The following is a 19968-nucleotide window of genomic DNA, read 5'->3' on the forward strand; positions in this document are numbered from 1 at the left end:
TATTTGTCAAGTGAATGAAAACCTTGGAGGACCTGTTGATGGAGGGGGTCCAAGCAGAAAGCCAAATTCTTTCCTTCCCAGGGCAGGAAGTCAGTATCTGCTAGCCTCCATCCAGAGAAGGAAGGCTTCTGGCAGTCTGGTTGGAAGGGGATAGGAGACTCTTCTCAACTGCCTTTGGAGAGCACACACACAGGTTTACTTAGGATCGTATTGATTAGGGTGTTTTGGGGAACCGATGGGGTAATGAGAGGCAAAAGGAGTCCTCTACCCTACCCCCTGCGGTGACACCTCCCCTCACCTCTGTCCCCTTGGAGTATCAGCCCTGGGGTGCCAAAAACCATCTGCAAAGAAGCTTCACATACTATGAACTGTTTGCTAGGTCTTGAAAGTCCATTGCCTGGCACGCAGTAGGCATCTCTCGTGCAATCGTGTGATGACTGCCATTTATAAGGCACCAGGCCCTGCGCTCAGGTGGAGTGGGAGTTCCTGTTTAATCCTTTGTGCCTTTGGCACAATCCCATTTTCCAGAAGAAGAAACAGAGGCCCTAAGAACTTGAGAAACTGGCCCCGAGTCTCAACGAGAAAGTATATAAGAGAGGTTTCAAATTCAAGTCACCCAAGTCCCAAACTCATGCCCTCTGCGTGCCCAGGAGCCACCCTGAAATCTACCCCTTCTTTAAAAATTTTATTTATTTACTTAGCTGTGTTGGATCTTAGCTCGGCACGCAGGCTCTTTGCTTGGGACGCGGTGTCTTTCCCTGCAGCGCAGGGTTACTCTCTAGTTGTGGTGTACAGGCTTGGTTGCCCCAAGGCATGTGGGATCTTAGTCCCTCAACCAGATATCAAATCCTCATCCCTTACGTTGGAAGGTGGATTCTTAACCCCTGGACCACCAGGGAAGCCTGAAATCTACCCCTACTGCTAGGTCTTGAGGGCCAAGAACCAGCTGCCTGCTGTCTGCAGAGGTACCCTCAACTCGCCCCTTCATCTGTGGCCTCCAGACCAGCAGTAATTTTCGAGTCTCTTTCTTTTAAAACTGACTTTGCCAATTTCCCCCTTACAGGTGTTTTTGGATATTCCTTCAGGCTGTCAGCCTGGACAGGCCAAGGAGGTGGAATCCAGAGAGCTGGATGCTTATTACAAGCATTCAGTTAGTGAAGTTGGAACAATGCGACCCCCGATGTTCGATTCATGCCTGGAGGCTTCAAGACACCCTCCCCCACCTCAAACCTTGAGTGGCCTTTTCCATATTTATTGATACCTAACCAACCAGATACTTCGAACATAGCCCATATTTGGTATAACAATTCGATATCTGCCCAGTCCCCAAAGTGCCTTCTCAACAAATGTTTGTCCCAATGTTCCAGTGTATTTAAAAGATTTACATCCTTCTTTCACTCGGGAAGGGCAGATTCAGCCTTCCCAGCCTGAGAATCCTGCCTTGGCAAAGGGGAAGGCCTCCAGCAGGAAGATTTTGATACATCACTTATCAAGGAGGACCAGAGCCTTGCCCGAGGGCTCACAGGCTCCCCGCTTCCCAGCAGAGGGCAGCTCCAGATCTTAGCTGACCGCATCCCAGCCCTGCCTCCCTCTGACCCCTGATGCAGTTATCTGTTGTCAGAATAGCGGGAGAGCCCAGGCTGAGAAGAAACAACCAACAAAAAGGATCTTTAAGGCTGAAGGACAATGGCTGCAGCTGGGACTGAGCCTGGGGTCAGATGATTCTCTATCCCCATCCTGGAGCCTGGACTCCGGGTTCAAGTGCGCTTCATGCCTTACTAGCCGAGCGACCTCATGTGTGTGTATGCGCGCACAGTCGCTCAGTCATGTCTGACTCTTAGCGGCCCTTTGGACTGTAGCCCGCCAGGCTCCTCTGTCCATGGAATTTCCCAGGCAAGAATCCTGGAGTGGGTTATCATTTCCTCCTCCAGGGGATCTTCCTGACCCAGGGATCGAACACACGTCTCCTGTGTCTCCTGCATTGCCGGCAGAGTCTTTGCCCAGAGCCATGGTGAGTGACCTCGTACAAGACACCTAGTGCCCCTCCCAGCCCTGGTTTCTCCTGTCTCATCAGGACATGGTTCGTAGAGCTGTGGCAAGCCCGGCATACAGTAGGAGCTCAATGGGTGCAGATGTCGTGCCGTCATTTTTGCCCCTCTGGGGTGTCGAGTCCCTCACCTACTGAAGAGACAGAAGGGCTGTGAGTTTCCAGGGTTGCTGGGCTTGGATTCTGTAAGGCTCAGAAAGGAGAGTGTTTCGTAATTGCATGGTGCTTTGATCAAGTAAGTGGTAATTACTCCTGGGTGCGGACAGAGACCTACCTTCTGAAAGAATCTTTTCCTTTGGCTCCTACCCTTCTTGGCAAATTGCTGCTGCGCAGAGGGTGGGCCCAGCCCCTAACTCTCCAGAGCGGGGCTCCCCAGTGCCTAAAGGTCATCAGCTCTGAGCCCTGGGATTCTCTGGGGTCAGGAGGGACAAGAGCCAGGTTTGGAAACAGAGTCTCGCCCCTGGGAAGATCAAGCTGGCACGCCCCCCAGCATCCTGAAGGCCCCACCAGCTCCATTTGGCCTGCCATTCCTGATGATGACAGATACGGACTCCGCTGGTTCCCTGGAGGCTCTGGGCCTCCACTTCCTGAGAAGCGGGATGAGCCATCCCTCTCACTCCCCGCAGGCCCTCTGGAACCCCTCTTCCTCCCGGCTCCCCCCCCCCCCCCGCCCCCCCCCCCCCCCGCGCCTGTCTTACCTGATGTCTGAGTCACACTCAGGCTCCTGCCACTGAGAGCTGTGTTGTGACTCCCTGGCAGACAGTTTTACAACAAACACATTAAAAGCTCCCCGAGCTGGAACTCCTGGATGCCAGCAGCCCAGGAGGAAAAAAACCAAAACTCTCCCAGCCTTTCTTCAGCGAAAATCTTTCTTGGAACCCCTCCTTCCCTAAGGGCCTGCTCCACTGTCATTAACTGTCCTGAGCCCAACAAGGGGCTGAGAATTTTTTTTCATAAGGAGACTTTTTGAGCGGCAGTTGAAGGAGGGCCAGAGTCTGGGAAGCCTGAGACAATGGAATCAGGCTGTGGGCCTCGGAGGACCAGGCTGTTCCCTCCAGAAAGGACCTGGGGACTTGAGAAGGCGAAGGTGCCGGGCAAAGAGCACAGCTCCCCCTCAGTCCTGCCTTTGAGGAGGGGTGGCCCATGATGGATGGTCTGGGTATCTCATGCTGAGTGCTACTGTGCGCTGGGTGCTGTGTTCATCCTCCCATCAACCTTTGAGGTGGAAGCTGTATTACCCCCATTAAAAAGATTTGAAAACTGAGGCTTCAAGAAGTGAAGTGTGTGTTAGTCACTCAGTCGTGTCTGATTGTTTGCGACCCCATGGACTGTAGCCTGCCAGGCTCCATGGGATTTTCCAGGGAACGCTGGAGCGGGTTGCCATTCCATTCTCCAGGGGATCTTCCCAACCCAAGGGTCAAACCCGGCCTGGATCTCCTGCATTGCAGGCAGATTCTTTACTGTCTGAACCACCAAAAATGAATAGACTTGCTCGAATGCCTAGAGCTAGGAAGTGAAGGAGCTGGGATTTGAATCCAAGTCTGCCCGCCTCCAAACTTTGCCTTTCACAAGACTGACTCCCTGCCAACCAACACACCCCACCAGGGAACTCAGGGAAGCAGGGAGAGCCCAATGCAAATCCAAATTGGATGCACTTGCCCTTAGGGGAAGTGCCAATCCACTTGTCTTTTCTATCATTTGAGCCCAACCCACAGTGGCCTCCACACTGCCTTTTTGCCTCTCCAACCAAAGCTACTGTCCCCTCCTCCCTTCTCCAGCCAGCAGAGACAAAAAGCAAGTCCCCCCTTCCCTCCCAACCAAAGCTGAGAAAAGAGAGCAGTGAGACACAGGAACAGCTCTTTTATTGTACATTGGAGAAATAGCCCTGTGTGCTGGTTCAAGGTGCAACATACAGAATATCGAATTAAGAAAAGAGGGGACAACAGGGTAGGGTAAGGAAGAAACCTCTTGAGGTCCAAAGTTGCAACAACAACAACAAAAAAAGGGCAGAAGATTTCCTCACGCAAGAGGCATTTTTGCAAATACCATGCAAAACAGGCAGCTGGTGTGCCTTAAGAGAACCCCTATAAATAACAGAAAAAGACACTCCAAGCATTCCTTTACGTGGACTCAGAGCACAGGGAAAAGAAAAGAAACCAAAATGCCTTTTGGCATTTCAAGATATTTGGCACTCTCGTGATTACATTTTTTTTACAGTCCATTAAAGAGAATAAACTGACACAATATTAGAGAAAAAAACAGGCTGCTCACACAACAGACTGCAGGGAGAGGTTAGAAAAAGCTCAAGCATTTTTTTTCTCTGCTTTTTTTATGTGTTTTTTTTTTTCCTGACATATAAAATGTGTTCGTTTGCATTAACTTGGGCAAATAGCTTGTAGCAACAAAGAAACACAAGCTTTACAATTCATTTTAAAATAAAGCAAGGATTCCTTCTATGCATGATTCCTTAGAAAAGTTCTCTTCTTGTTTTAAACACACTCTTGATAACTTCAAAAGATGACCAAAATAGGATGGAATATCTATAGAGATATTTTCTGATTTGTTTTGTACATCCAAAGATAACAACATAAAAAAAAAAAATAACCGAACAGCATTTCACATCCAAGTGCACAGAATCATTTTTGCAAGATTAAATAATGTAAACATTGGGAACAGCCAAATCATTGAAGAATGCCAACACCTCAAAACACCCGGTGTTGCTTCATTATTTAAGTGGTTCAAAATCCAGATCTATAATTGCGCCATATTCACTGTATATAAAAAGAAATGGATATTAACTTTGACAAATAGCTGCAACTGAGACTTTTTATTTCTTTACATGTGTGTATATAGTGATTTCTTTAATTTTTAAAAATTTTTTTTTCATTTTTATTTTTGCAAAGGAGCCCAGAGCCTTCTCCTTCTCGCCTCATCTGTCTCCCGGCCTGACACGGATACAGGTTGTTGATTTCCTCGCGGGTAGCAAGCTAGTGATCAATTTCAAAGTGCTTTCTCTTTTCATGCTCTTTTTGCCAATATCTGTTAGCCGCCGGTCTCACTCTTATTCTCTCCCTTAACTCATTGTCTTTGGGGGAGTTAGACACCAGGAGGTGCCTTGTCTGTCATATTTTTCAGTACGTCATCAATCCTATCATCTTCAATAACAACTGCAAAAAAAAACGAAGAGAAAAGCAGAAGTGAGCGCTCTTATTTGGGCCTAGCAGGGGGAGGGTCTCTGACAGGCAGCGACGGAGGGAAAGAGAGGGAGGGGGCTCCACACTCGCCGAACAGCCCCATCCTCCTCGTCTCAGCCAGGGGTCCGTCTCTGGCTTTCCTCTGACCCACCTCCACCCCGAGGCTGTGTCCCAGCACGGTTCTGAGAACAGGAAGCTGAAAGGGCACAAAACCCGCAGCCCTGCCTGCAGCCCGGGCGCGCACCGGCCTGGTTTTCACCCATCGGCATCCCCACCGCCACTCATCCTGGAGAGCGCATCTCTTTCGAAAAAAGGTTCCGGGGTCAGAGAGGGGGCTGGGACCCTTCCCGGGTGCCCCGAGCGCCGCGCGGGGGCAGCCAAAGCGAGGGGGGTGGGTGGTGTTCAGAGGTGCGCGAGCCAGCGGGGACGTCAGGGGGCCGATCACACAGCGTGCAGCCCGTCGCGGGGTTCAGGCTTCGCTGGGGCCAGCCCCCCGCCCCTCCGCGCTGCCTGCGGGCGGACTTGGCCTCTCCGCACTCGCGGCTCCCGAGGTCGGAGCCTCTCTCCGCTGCCGGCCGGGGGCTCGCCCGCCTCTCCGCATCCGCCTCTCTCTCCATCTCTGCCTAGCCTGCCCATCCTCGGTTTCTCCATCATCTCCCAGTGCGACGGTCACCTGTCGAGGTCTCCAGGCCTCTCTCTCTGTGTCCGGGGTGTCGGTCGCCCTCATTGTTTCAGCTGCTCCTGCGTCCCCGCTAGACTCGCGTCCCCGGCTCGCGGTCTCCCCGGCTCCGGCTCGCTCTCTCCCGAGCTTTGTCTCGGGCTCTGCTCTTCCCGGCCTCCCCCTGCCTCCGCCAGCGGCTTCCCTCCCTGTCTCTGTGCCTCGGTCTCTCCCGGCGACCGTCGGTCTCCCTCTTGGTCCCCGCGCCTCTGGAGCTCCTCTTGGAGCCTCGCCGAGTCCCCGTCTCTCCCGGGCTTTTCCAGCTCCCGCGCCGAGCCCCGGGGCTCCGCAAAACCCTCCCCCTGCCAAGTAACAGTGAAAAGCCCCTGCGATCCGAAAGCCCCTCGTATTCCCCGCAGGAACCGGGCCTCCGCCCGCAGTCCCCGCGCCGTCCCCTGGGGAGCCCTAGGACCCCCCCCCAGCACACACACACACACACACACCCGGGCTGTAGATGGAGTGCAGCTGCAATTACATTGCGCAAAAGGGGCGCAAAAGGGGGCAGGACTAGAAATCAGAAAGCAAACTTTGGCTCGGGCAGGGACCTGGGAAAACCTTTCTGCCCCCTGCGGCAGCGAGTGGCCGCCACGCCCCCTGGGTGACCCCAAACGCGGGTCGGGCTGAGGGGGAGGGGTTCCCAAGGCCAGCCGGAGCTGAGCCCGCAGTGCGGGATCCCCCAGCCCCCACTCCCCGCAATTCTGCGCGACGAGATTTTAGTGGGTCGGAGCGGTCCCCCGGGTGCCGGAGACCCTAGCGAACAGCCACCAGGCCGCGGTGCCCGAGAAACGGGAATCGGGGAGTGGGGCTCGAACTCACCCCGCTTGCTCCGACCGATCTGGCCCAGCTTGGGCGGCCGCTTGTTCTGCCCGGCGCCGAAGAAGTTGTTGGTGTCCTGCAGGCGGCAGGAGAAGACCTGGCCCACGTCGCCGCCGTCGCCGTAGGGGCTCAGCTTCTCGTCGCCGTAGGGCAGCACCTCCGACATGGTCGCGTCCGGGGGCTCCGCGGCGGCACCTCCTCCGCCCGCGTCCCCGCCCGCGGCGGACAGGGTCAGCGGCGCTGGGGCCGGGGCAGGCCGGCCGGGAACGGCCCGCGAGCTGCGGCGGCGGCGGCGGCGGCGCCGGCGAGAGGCCCGGGGCGGCGGTGGGGTGGCGGTGGGGTGGGGGCGCCGCTGGATCGGGAGCGCGCGGCCGGCACGAGCGACCCCGCCAGCGCCCGCGGCTGCGCTGCGCTGCGCTCCGGCTCGGCGCGCCGGGGAATGCTGCTCCGGGAGAGGCGAGCGGGACTCACATCCTCGGCGCGCTCGGGCGCGGGGCTGCTGCCGGGCCGGGCGGGGCCGAGAGCCGGAGGCGGGGGGGAGGCTGAGCCGGCGAGCCCCGAGGGCGCGGGGCCGAGGAGGGCGCACCCCGGGGAGCCGGGCCGGCCGGTCCTGCGGCGGCGGCGGCGCAGGTTCGGGGAGGCTGACTGGGGAGCTGCGAGCGGCGGGGCTGCGAGGGGCGGAGGGGGAGGGGAGCGAACGAGGAGGGAGGGCACGGGGGGCGGGGGGCGGGGGGCGGGGGGCGGGAGAGGATGCCCGGAGGGAGGGGGGAGCGAGAAACCCGGAGGGAGACGCGCGGAGCAGCGGAGACGCAGAGAGAATGCGAGGCAGGGGGACTGACCGAAAGAGACAGGGAGAGGAAGGAGAGAGAGAGGGGGCGGAGGGAACGTCCAGCTCGGGATCCGAGAGGCCGGGGGGCGACAGGAGATGGGGATCGCGAGGGAGAGAAAGGGAAGGAGGAGCGGAAGAGGGAGCAGGAGGCGGCTGGGACCCGGAGCCAGCCCGCGAGCGAGATATGCCGGCCGCGGCGCGGAGGCGAGGCCGGGGGGAGCGCGGGGAGGAGCGGACCCGGGCCGCGGGGAGCGATCCCTGGAAGCCGGGCGACGTCACGGGGCCGCGGCTAGCTTCCTGCCCCCGCCCCCGGCACCCGCGTCCTGCCCGCGCCGAGGGGGCCCCCCGGCGAGCCCCGCCCCGGCCCGGCGGCCTCCGGGAGCCTCCTCCCCGCCCGCTCCCCCCGCACCCCCTCCTGCGGGTGTTTACCCGGCCCCGAGCTGGTGCGCGGCGGCTGCGCGTGGGACCAGCCCCCAACCGGGCTCTGCCTCCCGCCGGGGCAGGGGAGGGGGGGAGTTGGGGGGGGTTCCGGGAACGGGGTGCAGGGGACCCACGACGCGCACACGGGGAAGGACAGATGGATGCCGGTCTCCCTGGAGGCCAGAGACGGGACCAGAAGTCGGAGGGCACCCGGCGACCTGTGGACCCATCTCCCCTGCCGGCGCCAACCGGGGAGCCCCTTGCCCCCATCACCACGCGACCACTTTAGACTCTCGGGGCTCGGCCCCTTGGGCCTCACACTCGCCCTGGAAGGCCCGGCTCCCCGCCCGGGCTGTGGACTGGGGCCGCAGCGGGGCCTCGGGGTGGAGGCGGACGTGGGGCGGCCCCGCCTCCCCGAGGAGAGGGGAGCACCTCATTACGCCGGGCTCGCCCCGGGATGCCCAGCCGTTGGCGCCTGCTGCCTCCTCTAGGGACGTCGCGGGCCTCCAGCCCTCTGCCCTCGGGGACCTCCCTTCCAGCAACAGCCACAAGCCCTGGGGAGAGACGACGGCTTCGGGGCCGAGGAGCGGGCTCTGGATCCCGGGAAGGAGACACGGGGGCAGCCCCCAGAGGCCTGGGAGGCGTGCCTGCTGAGCAGATGGTAACTCCGAGGGGGGCAAGGTGCGTGAGGAGGGCTCCTTATCCTCACTCAGAGTCAACAACACCTGCCCTCCCCCCGGAGACGCCTTTAGCAGCAGAGCCAGCCTGACCACCGAAAGGGGCGGCCGTGCCAAGGGCACGGAGCGTGATGAGAGCAGGGCAGGGGAACACATCGTGGTCCCCCGATGAGTGTCAGCTGGCTCGACCAGCTGCCCTTTGAGGAGTCCCACCAATAGCAAAAGGGCAGCCTCAGCTTCACTTGCCCCTTGAATCTAGAACTCTGCGTGGTTTCAGTGCTAGAGGGGTCAAGGGGCATCCTGAGAGGGTCCAGTCCAGCCCCCTCCCCAAACTGTCAAAAGAGAGGCTGGCCTCCCCAGGCCAGATGCCCCAGGGAGATGGGAGGAAGGGGGCTGAGAACCCGGGAGGCAGATGCAGTGGGCATGGCCTCTGGACTCAGGCCTGAGCTTGAATCCCTGTCCTGCCATTGGCTCGCGGGGTTACTTTGGGCACGTCACATCCCCTCTCTGAGCTTCCATGATCTCAGCTGTGAAATGGGGCCTGTGGCTCACTAGCTGCCTGTGTGCCTCACAGGACCGTTAGGAAAATAAGGTGACATCAGGCTTCCAGCGCTAGGCCGGGCGCAAATGTGCACCGAACACTTGAGAGAGGACTTAGCGAGAAGGAACAGTAGCACTTCATTCATTCCCACTTCAGAGCCGCCAGAGCTGGAAGGATCCGCAGAGAGGACCCAGTCCAGTCTCCTCGTTTACGGACTGGGAAACGGAAGCCCAGAGAGGGTCAGGAACCTGCTCCAAGTTTCCCGGCTTGTCAGCGGGAGAAGCCGCAGGTCTCTGGCCTCCTTTGCTTCGCTCCACAAGCCGCCTGTCTCCATTCATTAAGGCTTTACTGAGTGTCTGCTCTGAGGTTCGCACCAGGCCAAGCGCTGGAAGAGAAAACAAAAGCATCAGAAGTAGGATGATGGTTAAAAGAAGCTCTTAGTCTTGTATCAGGCTTTCTCTTCCTCCCCTACCCCCCAAAAGCATCCTCACATCCGTTATTGACCTTACTTCTCAAAATAAACACATTTTGAGACAGAAAGAGGAGACAGTACATCCCTGTTTAACTGTTAGCAGAAAGAGTATGAGTGACTTGCCAAGGTCACAGGCTATAGTGATGGAGCCAAGAAAATCCACTTTTCCCAGCTGTGACTCCAGGTCCCCATAGGGGATACCCCACACTGGCCACCGCACACGGGGCTGGGACCACCCTGCTCATCTCATACGCCCCTGGCTCCTTCCTTATTGCCGAGTAGCAAAGCAGTGTCCGTGCCGAGCAGCCACCACAGTCCCACCATTCAGAAGATTCACGGAAAGGCGGAGAGGGCTGGTGAGTCCCTGCACACACAGCGGGCGAGAGCAAGGAGAGAAGCCATCTGTCTGTGTGTTTACCTTGTGCTGTTGTTTAGTCACTCACTGGTGACTTTCTGCAGCCCCATGGACCGTAGACTGCCAGGCTTCTCTGTCCATGGCATTTCCCAGGCAAGAGTGGGTTACTGTCTCCTTCTCCAGGAGATCTCCCCAACCCAGAGATCGAACTCACATTTCCTGCATCGGTCAGCAGGTGGGTCTTTACCACCGAGCCACCTGGGAACCCCGATGTTTACTTTGCCTTGTCCCACATAAGGTGAAAGGGGGCAGCATCACACCTTCCCGACTCAGTTGCCACACCCTTACTGAGCCACGCATCCCTTTCAGGCACATGGCACTTTGCAATCAGAAAGGTGTTTCCATGACTGTTCCCTTCACAGAGCCTCCCTTTAGCCTTCAGAAGTGGCGGGGCCATGTCACGCAGGCCCATTTGACAGATAAGGTTCCTGGAGGTTAAGTGATGCCTCCAAGAGCACACACTCGCTCTTCAAGAGAAAGTGTGAGTCAGTGTGGTGTTCCTCCCTCCCTACGCCGCCGCCCCCCAGCTGTCTCTATTTCAAAGGCCTCGCTCCGTCCTCCACTTGTTCAGCCTTCCGTGGGCCGTTGCTTTACTCCGGAGCCCCAGACATGGAGGCAGACGTGTACCCTGGGTCTCCATCCATCCCTGCCTTACCTGCCAAAGCCAAGCGGCTGGCTCTGAGCCAGACGTCCAGAGCTGTGTTAAAGACGCCAGGTGCAGATGGAGGAGCGGACCAAGTAAGGCAGGGGTGGAGTCCCGTTTGTACACAACCCATCAAGGAAGCCTGCATCTAGGGCAGCAGTCCAGGGTGAAGGGAGCGGCCTCCATGAGGGCAAGCCAAGTTCAAATTCCTGCTTGTCATCTCCTATCTCCGTGGTTCTCTCACCTCATGGTGCCTCAGTTTCCTCACCTGTCAAATGGGGGTAATAATTATTTCTACTTGGTGGCTTGTTCCAGGGAAGGAGATTATATATGTATCATGTGCCTGGCACACAGTAAGTCCTCAGTAAATGGAGTTATAATTATTAGCTGTTGACTCTCTTTGTGACTGAAGAAGCTGATTCTCTCCTCTAGGCCTCTAACTCTGCATCACAAAGTGGGAAACTTGGAGAAAAATCACATCTTTTTTTTTTTTTTTTCAGCTGCAAAATCAACCAGGTCTGTCAAATCTAAAGTAGATAAAACCTTGCTTGAGGCCAAGGTGGGGGCTTCCCCCTCAAACCTCACCTGAAAGCCCTTTCACCAAACCCTGGGGCTCTGCAAACTGAGAACCACAGGACAGGGACCATCTCAGTGAGCTTTTTCAGCACGAATACTCCACGGTTAAAGATGCATGTTTGCAAGGCCTTGCCATGCCCTGAGCCTGACACTAGGGTCCGCAGAACAGAAAAAGAGAGAGCCAGCCCCAGATGGGCCCCAGCGTCAAATAGATGCTCTGCCTGCCTTTGCTCCCTGGTTCCCTTCCCCTCTCTCCTGCCCAGATGGGGAAACCAAGGCATGGTCTGCAGCATCAGAGAGTAATGGGGAGACTTAGAGAAGAGGGAGGCTACAGGATGCCTCAGCCCTGGGGGTGGGGACTCTCCTGGCAGCTCAAGCCCAGGTTCCCGTGGGGCGGAGCCCTGGGAATGCTGAGCCTGATGGGGCTGGCTCAGACCCTCAATGGTCCATCAGGCTGGGATGCAGTGCTCCCTAACGGCCAGCGGGTCACCTCCAGAGATGCCAAGAGTCCTCCCAGCAGGGGACACCCCTCTAAGCCAAGGCTGGATAAACACCCGCGTTGCCTCCAGCCTTCTCACCTTGGTGACTGGAACCTGGTGCCACCAGTTCCCCACCCACCTTGAAAGGCTGGGCCTCTGCTGCCCACCCCCACCCCCACCGCGCATATGTACAAACACACACACGAACATAAACACAGAGTGAATAAAAGCCTGGTAGCCTACTGTGTGGAGAAGGTAACGGCACCCCACTCCAGTACTCTTGCCTGGAGGATCCCGTGGACGGAGGAGCCTGGTGGGCTACAGTCCATGGGGTCGGGAAGAATCGGACACGACTGAGCGACTTCACTTTCACTTTTCACTTTCATGCACTGGAGAAGGAAATGGCAACCCACTCCAGTGTTCTTGCCTGGAGAATCCCAGGGATGGCGGAGCCTGGTGGGCTGCCATCTATGGAGTCTCTCAGAGTCTGACACGACTGAAGCGACTTAGCAGCAGCAGCAGCCTACTGGGGGTGGCTCAGACCTAGACTCAAGCAACAACCCAGGAAGAGTTGACTCACCTTTCCTTCATTCAGCAAATATCTGCAGAGGACTTTCGTGACAGCCACAGTTCTTCCCTGCAAAAACTCAAAGAGGAGTGGCTTCTTCGCTTTGCCTTATTTAATCACCAAGACCCTTTCTTCAGATAAAATCTTACAGGGAACCTCAGTAAATACAAAGTAGATAAAGGGCAAGCTGCTGGGGAGCTAGGGGCTCAGGACCCCACCTTTTAGGCCCTTCATCCTCCCCAGAGGGTCTCCAAAGAGTGCCCAGAGTTCTAGAAGGCTCTGCACGAAACTGCCTCTAGAGTTCATCTGGTCCCACCACCTCCATCACAGGCGGAAGAGTGGGGGCCCACGGTGGGGACTGGACTCCTTCCCCGGGTCTCACACCCCTGCACATCACCGCAGCTCAGAACGGTATCTGGAGGGGACCTCCGGCCACACACACAATCAGTCACAAAATAAGAGGGTTCTTTGCAACGACAAAGTCTGCTGTGTTCCTTTAGAATAAAAAGATCAGAGGGCAATTTTTAAGAAGATTTTATTATACCAACGACCCGGCAAAGAGAGAGTCCCATGGGCTCTTCAGAATGTCAGAAACGGTGAGGACAGGTGAGGGCAGCCAAAGAGCCCAGTTTCACCAGGAGATGGTGGGTGTGGGGTGAGGGGTGGATCACTGGTGCCCTGCCTGCACTCTCCCTGCTCAGCCACTGCACACCCTCACGCAGAGGGTGGGAGGGACGGGGGTCCTCGGACCTCTGAGAGACCAGCCCAGAACCAGCAGGCGGGAGGCGCTGGGGCTCCGCGTCACCCTGGGGGACAGTTGCCTCGCTCAGGCCCAGGCCAGGAGGAGAGCTGTGGCCGTGTCTGCGTGACCCTGAGCACTGCAGACAAGCCCAGGGATGACCGTAGCCTAGCGGACAGACGGTGGGGATTCAGGAGGCTGGCATCCGTGGTCTGGCTTCAGCACCTGGGCTCTGAATATCTAACCAGGCTCCTGAGAGGCCTGAAGTCTGACTCAAGAACCCCTGACCTCATCAGTGGATGAGCTGAGTAAACCAGGACCGGTAACGGGGACTAAGGAGGAGCTGACCCCACTGCGTTCAGAAAGGGTAGGCCCCTGACCACAACTCGATCTCTGGGAAGAGCTTCCCACACCCCGGGAACACGTATCCACACTCAGTAACCACACAAGAAGTTGAGTGAGGAGCCCAAAGCAGTACGTCTGGTCCTGGAGAGGCGGCGGGTCTGAGTCCGGGCCAGCCTCTCAAACGTTGGGTGATACTGCCTCCCTGTGGACACCTGGGAGTCAGGCAACCCAGGACAACCTCTTCTAGTCTCACTTCGTCCCACCTACAGACCGAGGGGATAGAGGTTATGGTCCAGACCTCTTGCACACGGAGGTCAGCCCTGTGGGGGGGTCAGCTCCGGGAAGAACCGTGTGACCGTGGCCTCTGAGCCCAGACTCCCAGCAAGGGCACAGGCCGCTCTGGCCTCTCGGGTCCCACACGGTTACTCGGGCACGTCCCCATCCAGCAGATGCAAGGTCGTTTGGTGTCCATGACAATCTGGAAGGTCGGCAGGACAGACAGGGATCTTGGTCCACTGCACAGTGGGAAGGAGTCAGCCCCAAACGAGGAAGGTGAGCTGCCCAGCTGGAACCAGAGCCTGGGCCGAGAGCCCAGGCCTCCCAACAACCAGCTCAGAGCTCTGTCCGCTGGACCTGGTGATGAGCAAGTGAAATGAGGGGAAATCAGCAGCTCAGCCCCAGCTCCACCCCTTCTTACCTGCACAGCCTCCCAGCGGTCACTTCGCTGTCTGAGCCAGATTTCCTCTCAGTGGTACAGTGGGGGTAACCAGATAAGCCTCAAGGAGATACTGAGGATCAGGTGAGGTGCTGACTGGGTCTCTAGGAGGAGACCTAGCGGGACAGCTGGCCAGCAGTCAGCTCCACGCAGTAAGTTCCACCACCTGGAGCCCTCCAGGGCCTGCGAGGGTGGAGAGAAGGGCTTTCTCTTCCTAGGAACTCCTTGGGTAGGAGGAAGGGCAGCAGCTGGAGAAGCCAGGGCCTGGGCACAGAGGGTGCCCTACCCTGCCCTGCCAGACCCTGGGCATCCAGAAGAGGAGAGACGGGTCTGGGAGGGGAGGTGCCTGGTGCAGGTGGGAAAGATGCGAAGAGAGACAGACTCACAGAAGCAGATGGAATCCAACAGAAGCAGAGAGACTAAAAAAGCCCAGAGAGGAAGACAGATCCACGGGAAGAGGAAGAAACTCGTTCACACACTCGAAGACAAGAGGCAACAGGGTAGACGAGAGGTGGGCCTGTCAAGCACAGTCGCTGACAGTTCTGTCTCTTTGCAGAGGAGGAGACAGAGAAACTTGATACCTAGGCAAGAGGGCAGAAGGCAGAGACAGGACAGAGGAGAGGATGGCAAGGGAGCAGGCCAGGCTGGGAGAAGCAGGATTTCTCCACTGAGAAAAAGCTTCTGGGGAGAAAAATCAAAATCTATGCCATGCAAATTTTTTCAGCATCCCTTACCAGTGTGAAGTCATCTGGGTATTTTAAGAACATGTGATGCGTTATGCATGTCTTATTTTTTTGTTGAAAGAAATCATGGTTAGTATATTTAAAGATGTGAATGCCGGGAAAATTATAGGGAGGGAAATGTGAGTTTTTTTCCCCTCTGAATTTTCTGGGATTCTCAGTATTTTCACATCTGCACCTGGCTTCCTGGTGTGTTGGGCAGACAAAGGAACTAGAGAGAACATTCCTGCTCGTCCCCTTCCCAGCCTGTGCCCAGCTGCGTCTGGTGTCAGCAGCCCCAGGTCCTTCTCAGGCTCTGTCCTCAGGCCTCTTCTCCAGCCCCCAGGAAAAGAGAAACTTGAACCCGCCTTTGGAAGCGCCACCTCAGCGTCGCCTGCAAGGCCGCTGGCAGCCGCAACCATAGGAGCACAGCGCCACCTGGGGGCCATGGTAGAAATCAAAGCAAGAGAGGAATCCCATCACAAGCCCTGGGGCAGCGAAGGGCAGGAAGAAATGCATATTATGCGCCAACGTACCGCAAACACGAATGAAGCCCCATCTGATGAAACACCTTAAATACTAGGGAAGGCCGTCGGGGGGTGGGAGGCCTGACGTTATGGCCATGTGGACATTTATATTGTTGTGTACCCCTGTCTCCAGCCTGGAGACCATTCAGGTTCAAGATACAAGGTGTCTGGTGCACTAGGTGCTTAATAAGAGCTCGTGGACTTCAGCTGAGGCCCTCCAGGGTCACAGCCCAATCCAAGAGGACTCTGGAGTTGAGTCACCGAAGGTGAGGCCACGGCTCCGGCGGGAGCAAAGGGTAAATGTCAAGAGCAGAGGGCCCTCCCCCAGGCCGGGGCAGCTCCTGGGACTGGTGCCAGTGTCCCTGGCTTGGCCCCATGTGACCCACGCTTGCAGAAGGGAAATGCCAGGTCCCTCGGCTGGCATCTGAAAAACAATAAGGCAGCAGCTGTGAGCGAAATGACTAATGAGCACTCTGGGGAGCAATTCAGGACACTGCACACGGAAACTTATCTCATTCAAAATTGATCAGCTATCACTCTCTAATTAGGGAGAAAATGTGCTGGTCTCCCCGGCTTTCCGGGAACGTGGTCCTGGGGCTGCGGCAGGCAGCTCTGCTGAAGAGGGCCCTCAGGCCTCAGACAGCAGTCCTGAGAAGGGCTTTGAAACTGTCACCCTGCAGCCTCGCTCATCCACTTGCTGTGTTCTAGACAGGCCAAATAGCAGAACTGGATGGAGCCCTGGAGAGCTTCTAATCCAGCCTGCTCCTTTTACAGACACAGCTGAAGCTCAGAGAGGTTACACCACTCCATCGAGATCACACAGCAACAGAACTCGAGAGGAAGTCAGCTCCCAGCCCAGACCATTTGCCACCAGGCAGCGATGCCGGCCCAACTTCTCCTGTGTGGAGCCCCGGAAGCTCTGGGCAGCTCATCGTACATGGTGTTCTCACAGGATGCATTGCAGCTCCAGGCACTGAGAGGCCCCTGCCCTTGTTCTTTACAATCAGGCCATTACCCTCACCTCTGGTCCAAAAAACAACTCCCACAGGCAGCCTTCCAGGATTATGGGCCCACATCCATCATCTCATTCACCAGTTTATTCATTCATTCCATGTACGTTCAGCAGTTAAGAGCTGGGGTTCTGGAGTCAAAGTGCCTGAGCTTAAATCCTGTCTTTCCTGGGTGCTTGAGTGAGACACTTGACCTCTCTGAGCCTTGATTTCCTTTTGTTTAAAGTAAGAATAATACAAACACATAGCTCACAGTGAAGATGAAGTGACATTAATCATGTCCATTCCTTTGCAGGCCCTTAGCAAAGAGTAAGCCCTAATGTGAGCTCTAATTAGTGTAGAGTGACAGCCTAAAAAAATGGTGCTGGAGCAGAAATAAGACACAGTTCCTGCCCAAGCGTGGGCAAGACGGCTCAGAGAAAGAACAGGGGACTGGATAATGGACTTCAGAGGAAGGGCACCTAACTCCACCTAAGTGGGGAGGGTCAGGGGAGGTTTTCTGAAGGGAAAACCTAAGGCTGAGTTTTAAAGGGTGAGGAGGTGAAGAAAGCAAGCACCTAACACAGCAAGGTGAAGAAAGGACCAGAATGCCAGGGGCAAGACTCAGCAATAGCAGAGGCCAGGAGGCAGGAACAGCAAGCGCGCTTAATGACGCTCAGAGGCTCGGTGTGGCTGGAGTCACAGGTGAGAGACAGACGGACGGGGAAAGGCCTGGAGGGATGGCCAGGGGCTGGCTCACACACCTCGATGTGCCTTAGAGGACCCAGAGCTTAAGCCTGGAGGAGACAGGGAGCCTGGGGACCTTCCAGGCTCTGCTTCTCCTCAAGCAGAGAAGGCACATGGTCAGACTGGTGTTTCTAATAGATCATTCTTAGCTCTGTGGGATGGATGTTCTCTGCTTGGCTCCCCTTCAGCAAAGATACCCTACCCTTGGTGGCTTTATTTTGAACTGTCAGGGCATCTGCTCTAACCAGGCCAATCTCAAAGGCCCTGCCAGCTACATTCTGTGAACCAAAAATGCTCCCAACAGCCACCACCCATCCATCTGTAGGGCTTATTCATTTTCAAACAATCAGGCCACTTTAAAAGACAACGCTGAGTGCTTTGAGGGCAGAAACTGCGCCATATTCATTTCTGAATTCCCAGGCACAGAATACACATTTAGCTGATGTTTGGGCGATGAATAAATGCCCACCAAGGATACCAAAACTTGAGAGCTCTTCCTCTGAGCAGCCCCAAGGCCCTTCGTGCTCATCCACATCAGATCTGTCCACATCCAGGCTAGGACCAGGGTTGCAAAAGGTGTCAGAGTTCACCCTAGTTTGTCATGTTGCTTGCTGTTTGAATTTTCCATCGTAATTCTGAATGAACTAGGACTTCAAGGACCTGCCTTCTGGCTCCTCCTCCATCGGGATAAGCCTCAAACTGCTCTCTGTAAAACCAGGGGTGACTGGTGATTCTCAGGGTGCTAACAGGCTTCAAAAACACTGTGCATAATATTCACTTGTCTCTTGGACAGTTTTCCTTCTTAGCCTGTCAGGTTCAATGTGATTTAAAAGGGAAAGGGCTTTATGCTTAGACTTTGATAGCTTTGAGCAAATCACATAAGCTGCAAAAAGGGGTGATATAGCCTCCACTTCCAGTTCACTCTAAATCTAAAAAACACACCTGATACCAGGAGAGCCCAACACTGCCAGGTTGGTGATGACGTGTGGCCATCAGTAAACTGTAACCCCACCAGGAAGTTCTCATTGGTACAGCGGGGTGAACAATGCTCACTTTGTTGGACTGTGAGCATCTACCCGTATCAAGTACCTCGCAAAGAATTTCAAAACACCAGGAGCAATTATTCAAGACCATCCTGGCAGAATGCTGTCTGTGTCGGATTCAAGCGGCTGAGCCTAAGGGTTGAATTGAAATTCACCACAATCCCATGGTTAGTCCCCCACCACCAGCTTCCATGGACTTCCTTAATAGCTCAGTTGGTAAAGAATCTGCCTGCAATGCAGGAGAGCCCAGTTCGATTTCTGGGTCAGGAAGATCATCTAGAGAAGGGATAGGTTACCCACTCCCATATTCTTGGGCTTCCCTGGTGGCTCAACTGGTTAAGAATCCGCTGCAATGCAGGAGACCTGGGTTTGATCCCTGGGTTGGGAAGATCCCCTGGAGAAGGGAAAGTCTACTCACTCCAGGCCTGGAGAATTCCATGGACTGTATAGCCCATGGGGTCACAAAGAGTCGGACACCACTCAGTGACCTTCACGTTCACTCTTTCACCGGCTTCCATCCCACAGATCAGTCTAAGCCCCTTCAAGCCTGCTGGAAAGGAGCTCCTTAAACCAAAGGCGGGGACTTGCGTGGGTGACGGAGAGCATGGGGCAGTCTCAGTCCAGCCAGGCTAGGACCTCGTGTGGACCTCAGGTCTGGAGTCTGGGTGCGTGTGAGCTCATGTTCCCAATCAGCTGTCACCTAGAGGCAGGGATGGTGTGCTGCTCCTGTGTCTCTCACTATGGGCACCTCAACTCCCTTGGAGGAGCCTTCGAGACAGAACTGGTCTGCCCAGGGTATGAGTCGGTCTGGGGAAAGGGCAGGCTGCCTTCTCTGCTTTTCATTCACTTGATCAGATTTACTCATGAAATCCACGCCGAGGGCTGAGCGCTTCACAGATTTAACACAAACCCTCCTCCCCCACTCACCCCTACACACGGCAGTTCACTCATCCTCATAACCTGCGCTCTCTTTCAAAGCACCTGCTAAAGGAACACAGAACAGCAGATGCTTTTGAGATGCTCCAAGGTCAGCCCCACCAGTCCCCCTCCCATCCTGCCACCCCCACCCAACGCATCTATATAAAGCCAGGGCCGTAACACCTCCCTGGCCAGGACTCACTGGGCATGTGGGCTGTCACCAATGGGCCTCCTCCCCGAGAGCATGGTCTCCTCCACTAACACGGGGAACATCATCTTGTGGGGCGTCCTTACGAGCACCAAGGGAACTGCCCCACCGCTGGTGAGCAGGAGGGTCAGGAGCCTGAACAGCTTGGAGTTTCAATGTAGACCACCCGCCTCACGAGTTGTACGCTTTTGACCCAGGGAACATGGCCCCTCGGGACTGGCTTCTTTGCTTGCAGGATGAGATGCCGTGCGAGCCCGCAGGGCCTTGTGAGAGTTAACTCACCTCGAAATTCAGGTCGGAAGGAGCACCGCGTACCTCTGCCAGTGCCCACCTGTCCCACTCTCGCCACAGGTGAAACCTCACAGCCTGCGTTCAGGACGTCAGGACAGCGCTCTTCAGGGACGGCTCTGGGCGAGGCCGGGCATGACCTGCACGCAGTCTCCGGGCTGCCATGGCTCCCCGCTCAGCCCTCCTCTTTCAGCGTCACCAAGCTGCCCTCACCATGGGGAGGCCCAGACCGCCTTGCAGCCAAGGTCTCCAGTTCATCCTACTGAAACCAGACGCCATCCCCCCAGGGAAGCATCAGCCTAGCCATCGAACCCGTTCACAGCAACATGCTCACA

At 56.3% G+C, this 19968-nt stretch overlaps 1 protein-coding gene across 1 annotated transcript; it reads right to left on the minus strand.

Moving 5' to 3' along the window:
* Window positions 3888-7914, minus strand: CAMK2N1 (calcium/calmodulin dependent protein kinase II inhibitor 1). Its single transcript, XM_018055010.1, has 2 exons — window positions 6776-7914; window positions 3888-5214 (listed from the first exon to the last, which is right to left on the minus strand). Exons 1-2 carry the CDS (start codon window positions 6939-6941, stop codon window positions 5144-5146), a joined length of 237 nt encoding a protein of 78 aa, XP_017910499.1. The 5' UTR covers window positions 6942-7914; the 3' UTR covers window positions 3888-5143.

The sequence above is a fragment of the Capra hircus genome, chromosome 2, assembly GCF_001704415.2.
Source record: "Capra hircus breed San Clemente chromosome 2, ASM170441v1, whole genome shotgun sequence".
Classification (NCBI taxonomy): domain Eukaryota; kingdom Metazoa; phylum Chordata; class Mammalia; order Artiodactyla; family Bovidae; genus Capra; species Capra hircus.

Bases quoted from the DNA above. Each gene is read 5' to 3' on its own strand.
- CAMK2N1 (XM_018055010.1), bottom strand. From the start codon at position 6,941: ATGTCGGAGGTGCTGCCCTACGGCGACGAGAAGCTGAGCCCCTACGGC. The intron at 5,215-6,775 runs GTGAGTTCGAGC...TTTTTTTTGCAG, and splicing joins GATCGGTCGGAGCAAGCGGG to TTGTTATTGAAGATGATAGG.